We start from the raw sequence: 19,167 nt of genomic DNA on the forward strand, positions 1-19,167 counted from the left end.
AGAATAGCAATCGCTACCCTTAAAGGCATGTGATCATCTAGTTGCCAAATTGCTTCAAACGTATTTCATCTTCCCTACATGGCTACAAGGTAGGCCTCTATTATCTCCTTTGCTACACAAGGAAACTGAGACTCAGGGAGGTGAAGTGATGAACTCAAGTTTCTACAGCTGGGAGTTGAACTAGGGTGACTTCCAAATTGTGCTCTTCCAGATATGCCAGTACTTCCCAAGCTGCGGCACACATACCACTGGTGGTATGGGACATTTTTGATTGAACACAAATTTATTTTGTTTCGATAGTTATACCTTTTAATATGCATTAGAAAAAAACAACAGCACATCAAACCCATGATTTCACGGATATCACTACTTAAGATGAAACTGAAGTAGATAATGATGTTACACCTAAGACAATCTCAAGAAAAATATTGAGTAAATAGTACAGGAGGGCAATTTGGAAGTGTCTATTAAAAACAAAAATATAAATAGCCTATGACTCTGCAATTCAACTTTTAGGAATCGATCATAGGTAAATTTTCAGACACACACACACACACATATTACTCCTATGTAATATTTTGTAAGAGCAAAATAGTCTTACTATCACAAGATAAATGGGTAAGTAAAATGTGGTAGTCATAATGGCAATCTATACAATCACAAAGGTGACCTGAATCTACTGGCAACATGCATAGATCTCAGGAACATTAAGCAAAGAAAGCAAATTGCGGAATGACTCCATATACCATTTGCATTAAACACAATAAAATTTCCAATGATTTCATATATGTAAGTCTTAAAACAAAGTCTAGATAGATGTACAACAAAGAGAACAGCAGTTAAAAAGGGGGGAATGGTAGTTGAATAAGCCTAGCTTTACTTGTAACAACCTAATTTCTTAAAAAGAGAATGACTTCATGCACTCTTGGGTAATCAGAACTCATTTAACTTTTAAAAAACAAAAATGCAGTATACAGACTGGGACAAGGTAATAGTCTGACGATACATATGAATGAGCAAAGGCTGACCTCATGGCAGCAGGCTGTGCTGCCTCTACATGGTCCCTGCCGCTAATGTGGTTAGTTCCCAAAAGGAACGTCACATGGATTTGGCTGGGGTGTGGGCCATGCTACCTCTCCCCCACTTCCTCACAACTCAGGTTGGGGCTTAAGCACCCAGTTATTATAGATGATTGGAGCTAAAGATTTCCTTAGGCCTTCTACTTACCAGGTAAACCCCATCAGTGCCCTGAAACTTTCCCAGTAACCAGGGCATTCAGTATCTCCAAGATTTGGAGGCTCCTTATGTCCCTAACAACTGGGATCAGAAGCACTCAGGGGTCCAGGCATGAGAAGGCTGTATTCTGAGGGGTTGGCACCTAGTGGGCTCCAAGCAAGGATAAGGCCTCCAGTGAGGAGCCTGACATCATTAAATCCTATGAGGTAGGTAATATTGTTAACCTCATTTTACAGATGAGGAAACTGAGGCACAGAAAGGTCAAATGACTTGCCCAACGCCAAACTAGTGAGTGATTAAAAAAAAAAAAAAGGACTAAAACCTGCAACTATCCCCAGAGCCCAGGCTCTGCTCCTAGTGCCTAATCAAATCCTATTGAGTTATCGAGGTACGGCTCAAATGTGACCTTCTCCAGGAAGCCTGGAGGTGACCGTCCTCTTCTCAAATTCTAAGTGCCTATAGACGTGGTTCAGTCAACCACGGGAACTCATGAACCCATAGCATCTCCTTAATAGGAGGGATCATGTCAGATTCAGCTCTGTATTCCTAGGAAAGAGCCTGACAGAGGTTGTTCAGTATGTCTCCGATGAATATATGAATAAATAAAAACACAAATGGATAAATGAAGACAGTTTCATGTGACTGCCTGACTCCTATGAAGTCCTGAATATCTTTGCCCAGCTCTGGGGTGCTGTCACACTAAGCTCTCTTGGAGTCAAATTTAGCCTAGGCCTCTTCTAAAATGGGTCTCCGATATCTTTATTATTTTGCAAACATACCCACATGCACTTGGGGACACACACATACACACATATCCACACACAAGCAATATGCAAGAAGCCCCATAAACTCATAATTACGGGTGATGGGGGGGGAGGTTCTGGGAGGCAGGAAGACGGGAATGGACAGATGGCCCTGTCCAGCTCAGCACCTTCTTCCAGAGGCCAGGATGCTCCCTGTGGCTCAGGAGTTTTTGCTCCAGACCTAACATCACCTATGTTCCTCTTCATGCTTGATAGCAGTGCTAAATCCCATGACTATAGCAAATAGGGGAAGGTTGGGAGCCAAACATCCAGAGATTAAGAGAGGGACAGCTTAGGGACCCAGATTGGGCGGGAGGGCAGAACTGCTACTGCTCATTGGGGTTGGGGTTGGCATCTGGATACTTGGTGAGGTCAAAGGTCAGGACTTTGCTGATCACACAGTCCCCTTGCTGAAGGAATGAGAAAAAAGAAAAATGAAATTATAAGGAGAGAATTAAGAGGGGTCTACCACCACAGGACCAGGGGCCTCAGAACCCTCCTCCCTACATACCTGCCCAAAGCCCAGGCAATGGTTCTCCCTGAGTGAGAGGATGTGTTCCATCCCATGTGCCTTTGCTGCCTGCCTACCTCTACACTCTCCTCCTCCTCTGCTGTCTGGCTGCCTTTGCCTGGCCTTTCCACCTGTCCCCAAATGCAACGGCCCTGCCCATCTGAGCTGGCTAAGCCTCCAGGGCAAGGCTCCAACAAGCCCAGATGGCTGCTCAAGACCTGAGTCTCTATGCTCCCTGGCCCCCATGCCCCTCCACTGAGGCCTTCCCTTCCTGCCCTGGGAAGTCGGGCAGGGTGTGGGGCTGGCTTCTGAGCCAGGCCCACCCTACCTCGGGGTAGACTCCAATGAGGCTCTCAGCCTTTGTGTAGAACTCCTCCTTGAGAGAGATGACGATGGCCTGGAAGTTGCAAGTCGACTGCTCCTTGATATAATTGGCAACCTGTGGGAGGGGCCACCAGGCACTTAGCAGGGCTGATGCCCAAACACTGCCTTGTGTCTTCCAGTCAGAATTAGAGGCAGAGGAGTGGGGAAGGGGTTGAAGGGCAGGGGAAAGAGATACTGAGAGGCGACCATGGACTAGCATGGTGTGGATGATCACGGGCCCAGCCTCCCGGGCACAGAGAGCAGGCAGCATGAATAGCCAGGGCACACTCTACTCAGGAGCTGCTCCCCAAAACCCAGCCCCAACCTAGAGGCCTCCCTCCCGGGTTTCGCTTTCCTTGCACCCACCTTGCCAATGTTGGTGTTATCCAGGGCAGCATCAATCTCATCCAGGACGAAGAAGGGGGCTGGCTTGTAGCTGAGAGGGAACCAGTAGGTGAGCTGACACTGATGGGGTGGAGGTGGGGCGGGACAGCCCCGGGGCCCATCACACAGTCCAGCTTCCCTTCAGCTTCTTCAGAGACTAAAAAACCCAGGCCTTAATGATCCCTGAGCTCCTAAAGGCCAACAGACCAGCTGAGCCCTCCTCTCCATCCAGCCCTGTATTCCTAGATCCTGTAGGACCAGAAGACATGGTCCTCTCCAGAGCTTCCAGACTAGTTGGGGAGATAAAGCCATCCTAGGCTCTGGTCATAGCAACCAAGCTACCTGGAGGTCGGCCCCACCTGCCTGCACCATGCTGTACCCTCCACCTGGAATGCCTACTGGTCTCCCTGGCCAACTTCTACTCATTCTTTGTATTTCCTGCTCAAGTGTTACCTATCTTACCTTTGAAAGCCTTCCCTGGCCACACATACCCTCCTCCAGATTGAGCTGGTGTCCCTCCTCTGTGCATCCACAGCATACATGCTCATGCAGTTATAACACTTAGCTCACTGCCTGTTTACACATCTAGCTTCCGCTAGACCATGAGCTCCTTAAGGACAGACACCATGTCTGACTCATCTGTGTTCCTAATCCCCCAACATGGTCTGGTACAGAGCAGTCCTCAAGAAACATTTGCTGAATGATGCTGTACAATCAAGCACTAAGTTGTGGGGATCAGACTCAGTCAGTACTACTGGCATTTGGGAGGGGAAGGTCACAGTGGTCAAAGCAGGTTTGCTAGAGGAACAGGAGGAGAATGAGACGTGAAGGGGTGGTAGGTAACGGTCAAGCTAGATTCACATGGTAATGGCTGATTAGCAAGCAACCATGTGAGCAAAAACCTGGTGGTAGAACTGAACGCATGCAGAGCCAGTGAGGGCATGCTGAGTGAATGAGTGTGGATAGGAAAGACAGGTGTAGGAAACCAAGGCCAGACATATTGTAGTAGTCAGGGAAACAGGGACACAATCCAGATTCCACCAGAACATTTTCACCTCTGCAGATCTCTGCATATCCTTGAGCCCAGAGCCTCCAGTGGACAAAGCCTTACCTGTGGATGGCAAAGAGCAGAGCCAGAGCTGCCACTGTTTTCTCTCCCCCTGACAAATTGTCCATAGGCCGGAAACGTTTGCCAGGGGCCACACAGTTGTAGTTGATGCCATCCAAGTAGGGCTCTTCAGGGTTTTCAGGGCCCAGGAATGCCTGGGGGGGAGGGGGAGGCAGATGGGTCAGGATCTCGGTCTGGGTCTGGATGGAGATGGGGACGGGAAGCCTAGAGGTAAAGGCAACTAAGGATGGTAGGGGATGGTTGGGTAAGGGGCTCTAGCCTACCTGGGCACTGCTGTTGCGGGACAGGGCCTTGTAGATCTCATCAATGTTGGTGGCCACAGATTCAAAACAAGCATTGAAGCGGTCAAAGCGCTCCTTCTTGATCTGTTCAAATGCCTGCTTGGCCTTCTTGGCTCGCTTTCGGGCCGCTTCAAACTCTGCCACAAGGGAAAGACAGGTGACCCCTCACTGCCAAGGCTGAGGACCATGCTCTGGCAAGAATGACCTACGAATGACTGCACAGAGCAGGGACATTCCACAGAAGGAGAGGAACGCCTGGGGAAGGTCCCCAGGAAGATGGTTGGTTCCACAACCACCTGTATCCAGTGGGCCAGCCACGTAGTGCAAAGAAACATAGGCTTGGAGCCACATAAACATGATTCTCCTCTGGTCTCTACCAGCAACCAGCTGCATGACCTTGGGCAGGTTATTCGCCCTCTCTGATCCTCAGCGATTTTCTACTCTATAAAACAGGTATGATGACCCCTACTGTTTAGGCCACTTGGCAGTTTCAAGTAAGAAGGCATGTAAAAACGAGAGCCTTTGTGATATACAATGACAGGCCCTAGCCACATTTCTGGCCTCCTGTCTTCGTCTCAGGCCCAAGTAAAAGGGTAAAATCCTACCATCTGAGGTCTCCTGGAACTTGTCTCGGACACTTTCCAGTTTTTCCATGGCCTTCATGTTGGGGGCAGCAATACGTTGTAGCACACTCTGCTGCTCATTTAGCTTCTGCTGCAGTGTGTTCATCTCCTGCTTGATCTCCTCCTCGGCCTGGGCATCCTGTAAACCGCAGGCCCAGCAACATCAAGGAACAGGCCCCGAAGCCCATGCCCCCACAGAGATGCCTGACCATGTAGGGGCCTGCTCCCGTGTAGAAGGCAGGTTCTTCCCCAGCTCGGTTCCTCTCATAGTAATCATTCCTACCATCCCTGGAAAATATAGGCTGACACTGCTTTCTCATCTCTAGCCCTTCCCCCAGGCTCTGTCAACCTCTCCATCTCTCAGGAGGAGCAGCTGCTGGTGCCCTTCTCTGGCTCTCAGCCCAGGCCATGAGTCAGCACCATTCCAGGGTGACCTAGAGGCTCCTACACAGGCTGGTCTGGACTCCACAATGAATATGGAACTCATGTTTGCTGCCCAGATCACTACGTCTGAGCAAATTCCACTTGAGTTTGGTTTTAGGTATTATGGATATTGTAATGCATGTCTAGGTTTGTGACTTTCTGCCACTTTTAGTCAATAAATATTTACTGAATGCCTCCCAAGTGCCAGGCACTGGGGCCCTCAGATCCTGTGAGCCATAGTTCCTGTGCTCACAGAGCTCACGACTAATAGGAATGCATGTAAATAAACAATTAGAACACTGTATGGTGACACTAAAACAATGACAAGAAAGGCACCTAATTCAGGTTCTGAGGCTAGGGAAGGCTTCTAGGAATACGTTTAAGCTCAGGCCTACAGGAGGAATGGTGAGGACAGAGAGAAGGAACAGTCTTCTAGGCAGACTGGAGCACCATATGCAAAACCAGGGGTTTGCCATGGTTCATTCAAGGAATCTAAAGAAATTCAAAAGAGTAATCAACTTTAATAAACTTCAAAAGCCACTCCCCTAAAAGGCAATTCAATATGGCAATAGTAGCAACTGTGTGTGCATGTCTGTGTATGCACATGCATGCATGCTCAGGGAAGAGACAAGGCTGGAGGCACACATGGAAGCCCAATGATGTAGGGCCTTTTAGGTCTTGCAAGAGGTTTGACTTTATCCCAAGGGAAGTAAAATACCACAGTATGACTTCAAGTATAGAAAGGATATGAAATATATACATATATAAATTTTTTAGAAAAGCCCTTCTGAAGATATCTATATAGTGCTATAAAGTGGTCTCCAGGATATATTTGCATACAAATATATTTGTATTTTTAAAAGTTCAATAGCAAAAAAAAGTATAATCCAAAAACTAATTAAAATGGTTATGCATAGAGGAAGGGTGGTGAAGGAGACAGGAAAGGAAGCTAAACTTCTCTTCATGTACCTTGTACTATATTTTCGGTTTTAGAACCATATGAAGATTTTCCATAATTATAAATTAAATCAAAATGTGAAAAACACTGGATAAAAAAATTATGGGGGAACAAGATATTCACAAGATGCCCAAGGATGATCCTAAAGATTACTAAGTACTTACAAAGGTGAAAGTGTATGTTTAGTGTTGAGACAACTGGCAATTGATACCTTAACTGAGGCTCAAACAGCACCACAAATATGGGACATTCTAACATTATGTGCCTCCTGGCATAATGCAATAAAAAGTACACAGACAGCATCACCAATGAAATGTTCTTGCCAAAAAATTACTTGACCTAAATTCATCAAGCCTCCAGAATAGATCAAGCTTCCAATTTATAGGAAGAACGAGTCAAGCAATAATGAAAGGAAACTAACATATCTGTAACGTATCCATAACATATCCTTCTTCAAGACAACATGTGGACTCTCAAAAGATCAATGTTATGAAAAAGGGTGAGCAGACTGCTCCACATTAAGAGAAACTAAAGAGACAGAACAACCAAAAGCAATACATGAATCTTAACTGGATCATTGTTTTTAAAAAAGAAAACTATAAAAGACACTTTTGGAACAACTAGGGAAATTTTAATATGGGCAGGATATTAGATGTGAAATTATTATTAATACAGAATTGTGGTTGTGTAATATAGAATTGTGGTTGTGGAGGAGAATCCCTTGTTCTCAGCATGCTGAAGTATTTGGAGTTGAAGTCTGCAACTTCCTTCAAATGATTCAGCAAAAACAAAAAAAAGTGTAGTGTGGAGGGACAGAATCGAGATGAAAGAGAAAGCACACTGGAAAAATAGTCATTGGTGAATCTAAGGTGAAAGGCATATGGTTGTTCACTATACTATTCTTTCAATTTTTCTATAGGTTCGAACATCTTCAAAGTTAAAGATGGAAAAAAATCAAAATGTTAAAAAGAGCAATCCCTTAAAAACTGAAAACCAAACAAAGAAATCTGACTATATATTAAGCTAAACACTCAGAACTATGCATGCTCAATGAGCCATTAGCTTAACAACGAAACGTCAAGGAAATCTTAAACAGCATTCATTAATTAAACTGTTACTAATATCTCGTTGTGATTTTCAAACTATTATATGCAGAATAGGATAAAGTAAATATGTTACTATGTTAGTGTTGCTAGTAACCAAGATTTTTAGCAAGAATAACTGGAGACTCAATAAAATCAATGATATTAAACTGACAATTACAATTTCAATTACGAGTATCAATATAAACTCATGATACATTTTCCTTCAAAATTAAAAATGCATTTCCTAGCCCAGTCTACTGAAACGTTCTGGAAGCACAGAACAACCCAGCAGTCATGAGCACTCCAGTGCCCAGACAGTATGGCAGCCACTAAATAATAGCATTCCCCACTAAAAGAAGTCAGAGCTTCTCAGAGTAATGGCTAATTCCAGGTTTGGGGTAGGAAATGTAGAGGATGAGCCTGGACATACCAGAAAGCATGGAAGATATGAAAGACTATAAGAGTTGTGTCAAAATGATTCAGAAGCCAACCTGAATGAGTTCCCACTGGCCAAAGATGCGACGACTTGATCAATAAGAAGGATAATAACCACAACAGAGTATAACACACCAAATGTGTTTAAACCCATAAGTTCATAATGATAAGGAAAACAACTCAGTGGACAAATCTTGAGAACACCAAAGAAACAACTCATTACTTTATAAAATGGTAAATAAAGGATAAGAATCAAGCATATATATCCTGCCTTTCCTATGTGAACTGTACCTCAGAATAACCAAGTAACTGATGAGAGGAAATCTCTCCTTACAGTATTCCGGCTAATAAATAAAGAAGAAATGATAGAATAAGATCACCATTTTGCAACCCCAGATGAATTTAATAGATCTAGGTAATGATCATCATAACTGCAAACTGCATGAAAAAAGCCACGACCAGAGATTATAAACCTCCCGATGGAACTAACAATGCTACTTAGGAAGTAGTCTTCACCAAAACGAACCCCAAAACTTGAATCTAATCAAACCTCTAGATATGAGCTGTCCAATAAGGCAGCCACTAGCCACATTTAACTATCATGCATGAAAAATGCAGCTAGTGCAAGTGAGGAGCTAGTTTTAATTTTACTAAATTTTGGTTAACTTTCAAAACTGATACTTAATTCAGTTACTGGAAAACTTTTAAGTATATTTGGAACAACTTGAATATGTGGTTCTCCTTTTTCAGTTGTAAATTTTAGGATATCTAAATACAGATCAAGTATTTCTGAGGAAATTTTAGTATCCAAATTGAGATGCGCTGTAAGTGTAAAATATATACTGAATTTGAAGACAGTACAAAAAGAAATCGTCAAATATCTCATCAATAATTTTTATATTGCTTACACACTGAAACAAAAACCTTTTTGGATATACTGAGTTAAACAAAATGTAGCATTAAAATTAATCACATTTTAAAAATTACACATGTGGGTCGTATTATATCTCTATTGAAGAGCACTGATCTACTTCTAACTACCCATTTACAGGAACTATGGGGGATAGCAGAACTCTTTTTTTGCTTTGTTCTGGGGAAACATTTTAAAAATCACAGGATACAATCCACAAAGCATGGAATATAGAAAATCCCCCAGGAGAAATGAGCCAAGTTCTTCAACAACAAAAAATATTCCAAAGAAAAATAAAAACAGAAGGAAGGACACCTTATAGATTAAGTGGGACTTAAGACAGATATCAACCAATCGCTACCTCAATCATGCATCCATCTATATCTATCATCTCATTTGACTCCCAATTCCAACAAGTAAACTGTGAAGAGTTTGTGTATGACAATCAGGGAAATGTGAATACTAATCATAATATTAAGGAATTATTATATAATACATAATGAAATATAATTCCAATATTAAAGAATTATTTTTTTGGTATGAAAATGATTCCACATATTTTTCAGAATTATCTCTTCTGTTGATACACTCTGAAATACTTACAAAGAAATGACATGATGTCGAGAATTTATTTTTAAATAACCTGAGGGTGGAAAGGGAGGATGGAGTGTCTGCAGGTGCACGTGAAACAAGTTTGGTCATGAGCTGATAACTATTGAAACTGGTGATGGCAACATGAGGTAGCACTGTATTATTTTACTTCAGCATATGAAATTTTCCATAATAAAAATCTAAAAATAAGAACGAAAACAAAAAATCAACTTGAAGTGGCTCCCACTAGCCAAGGATGGGACGATTTGAACATCAAAAAGGAAAATGACTCCAATAGACCAAAACAGATCAAAATACATTTAAACAAACTCATGCGTGCAAGAAATACAAATATAAAAACCTCATTGGTCACCTTTAAAGGTTACAAAAGGCAACCAACTTATTCTAAATGCTGGTAAATTAAGGAAAATAATTAAGTATTTATCCTACCTTTTCTACACTAACTGTATTTAAAGGGAACTACGCAGTTGATGTGAGAAAGTTCTTTTTAGATATCCAATTAATAAGTAGAGGAGGAATGAAAGAATTAGAAAATTACCATTTTGAAACCCTCAAGGTAGCTAGGCAATGATCATTAAGAGCTGCTAAAACCAACTATGAAAGGCTGATAGGGAACTTCATAAAAATTGATGGGGCTAACCAACACCTGAACCTATATTGATCATGATTGTTTTCTTTTCTTAACTTTATATTATGTAAATTTTCAAACATACACAAAAATGCAGAGAATTTAATGAACCCCCATGTACCTCTTTCCCAGCTTCAATCATTATTAACTCATGGCGAACACTCTGCCTTCTATACCCAATTCCCTTCTATATTCAATTATTTTAAGACAAATCTCAGACATATTTCATCCATAAATACTTCAGTATGTATCTTTAAAACAGGATTTCTGAATCTCAGCACTATTATTAATATTTTGGGCCAGATGATTCTTTGTTGTGGGGGCTGTCCCATGCACTGTAGGATGTTTAGCAGCACCCATGGTGTCTACCCACTAGATGCCAGTAGTAACCCTCGCCCCAGTTGTGACAAGTGGGTGTGACAAGAGTATCTCCAGACATTACTGAATGTCCCCTAAGGATACAAAATCCATCCCACCCTACTCTCACTGAGAACCACAGTTGTAAAAGATAGGATGATTTAAAAATAAAACCTTACAAAATGGAAACAGACTCATAGATACAGAGAACAAATTGGTGATTGCCAGATGGGTGAAAAAGGTGGAGAGATTAAGTACAAATTGGTAGCTAGAAAACAGTCACAGGGATGTGAAGTACAGCATAGGAAATACAGTAAATAATACTGTAATAACTATGTATAGTGCTAGGTGGGTACAAGACTAATTGGGGATTGTTTCATAAATTATGTAAATGTCTAACCACTATGCTGTACAATTGAAACTAATATAAAATACTGAATGTCAACTCTAACTGAAAAACAAAAATTAAAAAACATCAAAAAAAAGAAATAAAACCCAATGCCATTAATTCACCTAAAATATATTAACAGCAATTCATGAACATCATAAATTACCTGGTCAGTATTCAAAACCATCTTGTTTCATAAAAAAATGTTCTACAGGTTTTTCAAAGCAAGTTCCAAATAAGGTATACACAATGCAACTGGCTGAAATGTCTCTTGAATCTCATTTCATCTATGTCTTTTAAATCTCATTTCACCTTTAAATTCCCTTTCCTCTCTTTTCTTTGCAATGGATTCAAAGGAGGGCCGCATATTCCAATTGGTTGATTTGTCTCTTATAGTCAATAAAATTTCTCCCTCTATTTATTTTCTTTCTTCCCATTTATTTATGAAAGAGACTGGGTCTTTTGTCCTTTAGTTTCCCACACTCTGGATTTGACTAAATGCATCTCTGAGCTTTTATTTAACATGTACCTCTAACACTAATGTTTCACATAATTGGTAGATATAAAGATAGGGAGAACTGACATTCAGTGTTTCCCGATGCGATGCAAAGGGAAGTTCACAAGTACACAGCACCATCTATGATGTACCCTTGCCAAAAATAAAAAACAAACCCGAATCCAATCCAATCAAACCTTAGATTTAACTACCAGTTTTCGGAAAATACAGGGGATGGAAGAACATGTTAAATAACATCATGGGACATAATCAGCCAAATTCAGACTGTAGAAAATTGTGCAGGTCCAATGACCCAGTTTCTTCCATAAATAGGAAGAAAAAAATAAAAAGGGATAAGAAAATGTTATAGACTAGAAGAGACCAATTTTAACATATGGACCTCACTTGCATCCTTATTTAAACACACAAACTGCAGGAAAAAAAAAAAAAGATATTTATGGGACGTTCATGGACATCTCCACATTTACTGAGTATTAGATATTAGAGTTGTGGTTAAAATTATTTTTGGTATAATACTGTGGTTACATTTTTTTAAGAGAGTCCTATGAATGAAATAATATTTGGAATTTGATTTAAAATAGGCCAATGCGGAGGGGGAAAGGTATTAAAAAATGAGATTGACCATATGTTGCTAATTCTTGAAGCTGGGTGATGGGTACCTGGGGTTCATTATAGCATGCTCTCTTCTTTTGTGTATGTTTTAAAGTTCTCATAATAGAAAGGTTTTGTTTTGTTTTTTTTTAAATCAAGTTCCCCTTGCTATAATGATGGATTGGAAAGCATCGGAAACAATTTAGGAGGCTCCTGCAGTAGTCTATGTGAGTGGTGAAAGTGGCCTACACTAGAGAGACAAGGGAAACAGAAAAAAGAATGCAGCAGCAGATACTTAGGAGGTAGAAGGATAGGGCTTGATAATGCACTGAATAGGCAAAGTAAAAGTCAAGGATGAGGCTCAGATTTCTGATCTGAACCCGTAGCTGGCACAAAGGAGAAGGGGGAGATTTGGGGAGGAGGGCTGGGGTCTGAGGTACCTGTGGGACCTAGCATAGAGATGACTGCTAAAGGCGGGGTAGTGAAAGAAAGACCCAGAATAAGAGAAAGCCAAGTGAGAAGGAAAGAGTGCCTAGGACAGAGCACTGAGGAACCCTTGAGGCCTAGCTGTTCACTGTACAAGTGCCTTTTCTCTCTGTGTATATCTGGGCTGCGATGTGTACATGTGTGGAAGGGGCAAATGGGCAGCGGGCAGGGACAGAAACCTGGGGGTGGGGAAGGTGTGGAAATGTCTGTGTATGCATGTAGGGGGAGACCCTGGATTACAATTCTATCCTCTCTCTCTTGCCAGCTTGCCTCTCTTTCTAGCCCTGGTCTCTAGAGGGGGCCCCCAGATGAGCTGACCTTCTCTCTGAAGAACTGGGAAGATGTTCCTCCCACCCTTGTCCCCACCCTTAGGCACATCCTCACCTTCAGATCCTCACACAGGTCACCGTAGTCAATCTCGATGAGGGCCTCTCGTGCATAGATACTGGAAGTTCGCTGGGAACCACTCACTGAATCCTCCCCCTGGGAGCTACCCTGCAATGACAAGAGGGAGTAGAATGAAGCATACTGGCCATGAGAGGACCCCTCTAGAGGGGACTGGGGGCTCCTTTGCAGACTTCAATGACTGAGAAAGCACCTTGTTAGAAAGCACTTGTGGCAGGACAGCAGCTTTGAAGGCAGAAAGACCTGAGTTCAAAATTGGGCTCTACCACTGCCTAAGGGTGTGATGCTGGGCAAGTCACGCTGTCGGACCCAAGTTCCCTCATCTGTAATGTGGGACGGTGCCAGTCTGGCAGAGTTGTGGTTTGGATTAGGAGTAATTATGTCATGTGCTACCATGAGGCCTGGCACATTTCTGGTGTTCAAAGTATTTTGCTGAATTAAACTGAAATACTATTTGGGGAGAGGAGAGGGAGACAGACATGTAGGACTTAGATACATGTCCAGGTTGAAGACAAGATCTACGCAAACCTTCTCAGTTGACATTCTCCACCCCTTGCTACCAACCTTCACTTCCACTGGATAAAGTGCCTTGGCTTCTCTATTGGCTAGTGTCTCTCCCTTTCCTATAACTAAGCTTCATCACCTCTGCATTGCTGATGTCCCTTACCCAACCCTCTCCTGGCCAATCTCCCTCACTGCAGCTAAGCTACCGTCCCTCAAGTCCTCCAGCTTCTGTCTTCCTTTGCTCTTGGCTAATGTCCCTCAATTCCCACTCCTATCAATATCCATCACCTACTGGAGCTAACTTAGCTTAAGTCCCAAAGGTTAGTGAATGATTTCATCTCCTCGCTTACCTCTCTCATCACCTACAGAGATAGGGCTCTACCTCCAATATAACTTCCCTCTCACACCAAGGCTACCACCTTTCACCTCACCTGCCTTCACAGCCTCGCCCTGCCATCCCTCCTTATGTCCCTCACCACTCCTGCCCACCATCCTTCTCTCTCTCCCTTGCCCTCCCTGGCCACTTTCACGCTTTCATCCTCCTTCCCTGGTTAATGTTGCTCACAGCCCACTCCTCCCATCAGCCATGATACCCACCTCTTCCTGACTAATATCATCCATGGTGCCCTTAGAGAGTGGCAACTTGATGTCCTGCATCTTGCAGGCCTGTAGCAGGTTGTGGCGGTCACTGCGCTTCTGTTCAAGCTTGGTCTCAATGGCTGTCACCTCCTTCTGTAAATGGGTCATTTCCCTAAGAAGACCCAAGGAGATAGGTGAGACCCAAATCCAGCAGGCTGTCTGCTCTACCTACTTGCCCCAACCCCAGGCCTGAACCCACTCACTTGTTGGCGCCCCCCAGTTTCTTACGAATCTCCTCCATCTCATGATTCTTGTCATTCACCTCTGACTTCTTGGCCAGGTGCTGATTCTTCAGATCTTGTAGCTGGGCCATGGTCTCATCTATGATCTTCATGTGTCTTTGTTCCTCCTGGTCCCAGCAAGGGGAACAGGACAAGAGGTGAAGGCTTTCATTATCTCACCTTAGGATCTTCTCTCCTTGCCCCCACTCTTTTCACCAGGCAGTTTGATATAGCCTCTCTTCAATGAGCCCTGCTTTAACAAACCCCCATCACCCCTCAAGCTTCTTTTAATCTTATTCTAAATTATCTGGTTGCCCTCCCCGACACACCCCATTTTACCAGTTGTCTGCTGTAGAAAAGTTCAAAGTACAGAGACAGTATTAAGCAGGGGCAGGAAAAAAATCACTCACAATCTCACTAGGCAGAGATAATCAATTAACATATTAGCCTATTTCCTCCCAGCCTTACTTATAAATAGCTTTACATAGTCGAGACTAGACTGTAATCAAAGTTTGGTATTCTGACTTAATGTTATATTTGAGCATATTTTCCACATCAAAACTACTGCCATGAGCTATACAACATTGATGTTTTTAAAAGAACACAAACTAATATGGTGTATTTTCTATGAGTACACGTATATGAATGTGGAAGTACTTAAGTAAATATCTGCAGGTCTGGAATACATACTCCATGGGGTTAGCCCTGGGGAAGAATAAGGGGACTGGGACTGAGAGTGGTCAAAGAGAACTGTAGTCTTACTTATGTTTTGACTGTTTAAAGGAGAATGTTTAGTTTTCATTTTGATCTTAAAGTCACATAAAGGAGATGTATTAGCAATTTACTCTCAAATGGCTCCTAAAAAATAATATGCATATACAGAGAGAATGCAAAAGCAAATATGGCAACATGTTAATGACTGATGAAGCTTGGTGACAGGTAGTTGGGAGTTCTTTGTACTATTCTTGCAACTTTCTGTTAAGTTTAAAATGATTTCAAAATAAAAAGTCAAAAAGTCATAGAAATACATGATTCTGGATCATCTAGATGTCTACCTTGTCCTGCTCCAGAATTTTATTGCCCAATCTGCATTTGCATTTAAGTTTCTGGGGACACCGAAGAAGACTATTTTAACCATCGGGGTATAATGGAAAAAAAACCACACATACAAATCACCAACAACATAGGTAGACAAAGATGTCATGATATGTTCAAACCAAGTGAGGATCAAATCACCTCAGGAGGGAATGCTGTGAGGAACAAAGATTTCACAGAATTTAAAGAGAAGGGGTGTGGAAAAAGTGAGTCATCAGACCACAACTGGTGTGGCACAGACCTGCTCAATTCAAAGGAACTTAGCCATAGCAGTTAGCAGCACAGGCGCACTGTGAAAAGGGACTTGATTATCAGCAAAACACCATCATCTGTTGCACTAAATTAACGGGGTTAATTATAAAATTCAATTTGTAACTGTCTTAGCTTTCTAGTTAAGTGTTCCAAGTATATATGTTTATATATATTTAAACAACGTTACGGATTTTTTAAGTCAACACTAGAGATCTTGGGAATATATTCCTTTTAAATGGGGTCCGTGTATTACTAAAATCTGAAGACAAATAAACTATACAAATATTTGTATGAATGTAGCATAATTTGCTAAATTCCTAATTCTCAGGGGACACTGAATTGTTTCCCCTAAGAAACTATTAATGCCTGTAGTAAACATCAACCTGTGTGCACAAAGCTGTGCCAGCCTTTTGGATTTCCTCAGGTATTACTGAGTTACAGAGAGCAAACGTTCTGAAGACTCCTGATGGATGGTGCCATATGGTATAAGAATGCTAGTCTCACATGCCAGGGCCAGCGGTATTAAGCATTATCCTTTGAAAAAAATCCTGGGTAATGTGATAAGAAATAAATTACATCTGATTGTTGCTTTAATTTGCATTTCTCTGATTTCTAGTATCTAAATTATGTGTATGTTTATAGGCTATTTGAATCCGTTCTTGAACTGTTTGTACCACATACCCCTCTTTTTCCTATTTAGGTCTTGGTGTTTTTATTTCAATTACAGCTTTATAAATTATGGATATTATCCTTTTACTATATCTCTTCCAATTTTTCTCCCAGTTGTTGGTCTGTCTTTTCATGCTCTCCTTCCTTACCTTCTTGAGCTTTTCTATCTCATTTTCATCCTTTTTCACTGTCTGCTCCCACATGTGTACTTTATCCTGATCCTCCTTCAGTTGGTTCTTTTCAAAATCCAGTTGGATACCCAAGCGAGTCTTCTGATTCTCAAATTCCAAACTGTGGAGAGAAAGGAGAACTAGGCCCAGGGCACAAGGATCCTGGGTTACTGCTGAATTTCAGTCACCACTCAGCTCATCCACCCACATCCACAATAAAACTGTCTCCTAAAGTTGGAGAACTAAGTTCCTCAGCCTAGCCTTGTGGAAAAGGCTAGGAAATGGCACAAGGCAGGGGAGATTGGGCCAAAATTCTTTAACCTTGCCTTTAAACACTGGAGGACTCCAGACCTCCCCACCAGCTTCCTAGATGGAAGCACAAAAAGGCCCACCGGAACACACCAGCTATAATTTCTACTTACTAAGCTTCTGTGCACTTTACATACATTACCTCTAATCTTTTAGTCAGCGGCTCCAGAATAGGTATTATTATCCTTACTTTACAAATGAGGAAACTTGGGCCAAGAAGTAAAAGACTTTGCCCAAGGCCACAGAGCTAGTAAATGGCAAATGTGACATTGAAACCCAGGTATAACCCTAAACCCAGGCTCCTTCTATGGCATCAGTGCAATATAATGTGGTGGGATAAGAGGATTAGTATCCCAAATCTGCCATTTTCTAGTAGTATACTCTCAGGCAAGTTACTTATCCTCTCTACCTCTGCTTACCCATCTGTAAAATGGAAATAACAGTACTTACCTTGGAGTTATTGGAAGATTTTTTTAATGACTCAATATGTATAACTTAGAACTATGCCTGGCACACAGTAAGTACTCAGCAAGTTTTAGTTACCATCATTATTGCCAGGTATACAGCACATATTTATTCTTTCCAACTACCACTCCCACATTCGCACCCCCACCCCAAGATTCCAGAACCTCTAATGGACAGAGATTGGGTAATAAAAACCATGGAGAAGATACTACATTCCTATTATTGTTCTCTTCCCCATCTCTTCAGAAACTCAAAGAGTATGTAACCGGCACATAGATACTAGCAGGCCAGGCAGGGCTAACTTTCGACTGCCCAATATGGTGTGACAGATGCTGCCAGATGTCACGTTAGCAGTTTAAACCTATTAGTCACTATAATCCAAATGGAATGTAATTAACTCTATAATTTTGAGCGATGTAATTTTAAGTCCAATCTCCTAAGCATGATTCATAAAGCCCTCTGTGATCTGGCCCCTGCAGACCTCTCCACCACCTCCGCCTTCCACCCGACCCCATTTTTATGCTCCAGACATTCAAAACTATTTAGTTTCCAGAACAAGGCATAGTCTCCCACACCTCTGAGCATGCTGTTCTCACTGTTGGGAACTCTCTTCTTCTGTCTGCTGCCCGGCTGGCTAAATCCTACTCACTCTACAGGTCTTCAGTTCATCATTCCTTGTTCTGTAAAACCTTTCCTGAAGGCTGTGAGCAGGTTCTTAGTTTCTATTACACTTTGTTGGGTTACTCTCTTTTTGGTCCTGTTAAGTTAATCACACCCTATAGTTCACAACACACTTATGATTGCTGTCTGTGCAAGACCCTTCCTTTGTCTTCTCTGGTTCAATTCCTAATTTTCACTCCCATTATTTTCCTTACAATGAGCATGTACTCCAAAGTGACACACATATACATGTATATACATACACACACACATATACACATATGTATATAGCCTTCAAAATGCATATCCTTGCAAAATGTCATTTTGTTTTTTAAATTTACACAAATGTACAGTGTTATAAATTTATCCATGGTACTGCCTGTAAATCTAGTTCTTCCTTTGAACTGCTACGGGTATTCCATAGCCTAGATATTCATCACATTTAACTTGTACTTTCCCCCACTGATGGCCGTCTACACTGCCAACATCCTACCACCGTAAATTATGTCAAGATGAACAATCCTGAATGTGCCCCTTTGTGACCCTGTGATAAGACTCTCACTGGGATATATCCAGCAGTGGCTCTGCTAAGTCGTAGGGCTTACAGAGACTTATTTTCACCAAATTCCATTAGATTGTTTTAATTTGCATTTCTCTGATTAGGAATGAGACTGAACATCAATTCATAATTAGCCATTCAAGCATGCATCTTTTTCAGTGAAATGCTAACTATATCTTCTGTCCAGTTTTCTATTGTCTCCAGATTTTATTTTTCCTCTTGTTGATTTGCAGTTCCTTAACCATTTCCTCTGTACTTTGTATCTACTTCAAGTACAGCATCATATTGTTTTGAAATCGTTGATCTACTTGTTTGTTTCCCCCACTACTCCAAAACTCAACTCCCTGTGGGTAGGGCCAGTCTCTGATGCAATTCTATATCCCTTGAGCTTGGCTTGGGGGTAGAAGAGCAATGAATATTTACTGTATGGATGATGGGCTCGATAAACTGACCGAGGCACAGGGTCCAGGGGAGGAGCTCTTTCAGGGAGACTATGTCG

The 19,167-nt window shown here is 41.9% G+C and overlaps 1 protein-coding gene across 2 annotated transcripts in view; it reads right to left on the bottom strand.

Moving 5' to 3' along the window:
* Positions 1-282: 282 nt before the first annotated feature.
* The window catches only part of SMC1A (structural maintenance of chromosomes 1A), a 33,060-nt gene continuing 14,175 nt past the window's right edge, over positions 283-19,167 (bottom strand). Inside the window, exons 14-23 of one of the 2 annotated variants that reach the window (XM_039851444.1) lie at positions 16,655-16,796; positions 14,472-14,617; positions 14,227-14,380; positions 13,105-13,215; positions 5,313-5,469; positions 4,690-4,844; positions 4,409-4,560; positions 3,280-3,349; positions 2,879-2,989; positions 283-2,449 (exon numbers count right to left, since the gene is read on the bottom strand). In XM_039851444.1, the coding sequence (XP_039707378.1) occupies positions 2,366-2,449; positions 2,879-2,989; positions 3,280-3,349; positions 4,409-4,560; positions 4,690-4,844; positions 5,313-5,469; positions 13,105-13,215; positions 14,227-14,380; positions 14,472-14,617; positions 16,655-16,796 (1,282 nt within the window). In that variant the 3' untranslated portion in view covers positions 283-2,365. The remainder of the gene's footprint in view (positions 2,450-2,878; positions 2,990-3,279; positions 3,350-4,408; positions 4,561-4,689; positions 4,845-5,312; positions 5,470-13,104; positions 13,216-14,226; positions 14,381-14,471; positions 14,618-16,654; positions 16,797-19,167) is intronic. The other variant, XM_039851442.1, reaches the window with a different exon arrangement.

The sequence above is a fragment of the Pteropus medius genome, unplaced genomic scaffold, assembly GCF_902729225.1.
Source record: "Pteropus medius unplaced genomic scaffold, Ma_sr-lr_union100, whole genome shotgun sequence".
Lineage (NCBI taxonomy): Eukaryota > Metazoa > Chordata > Mammalia > Chiroptera > Pteropodidae > Pteropus > Pteropus medius.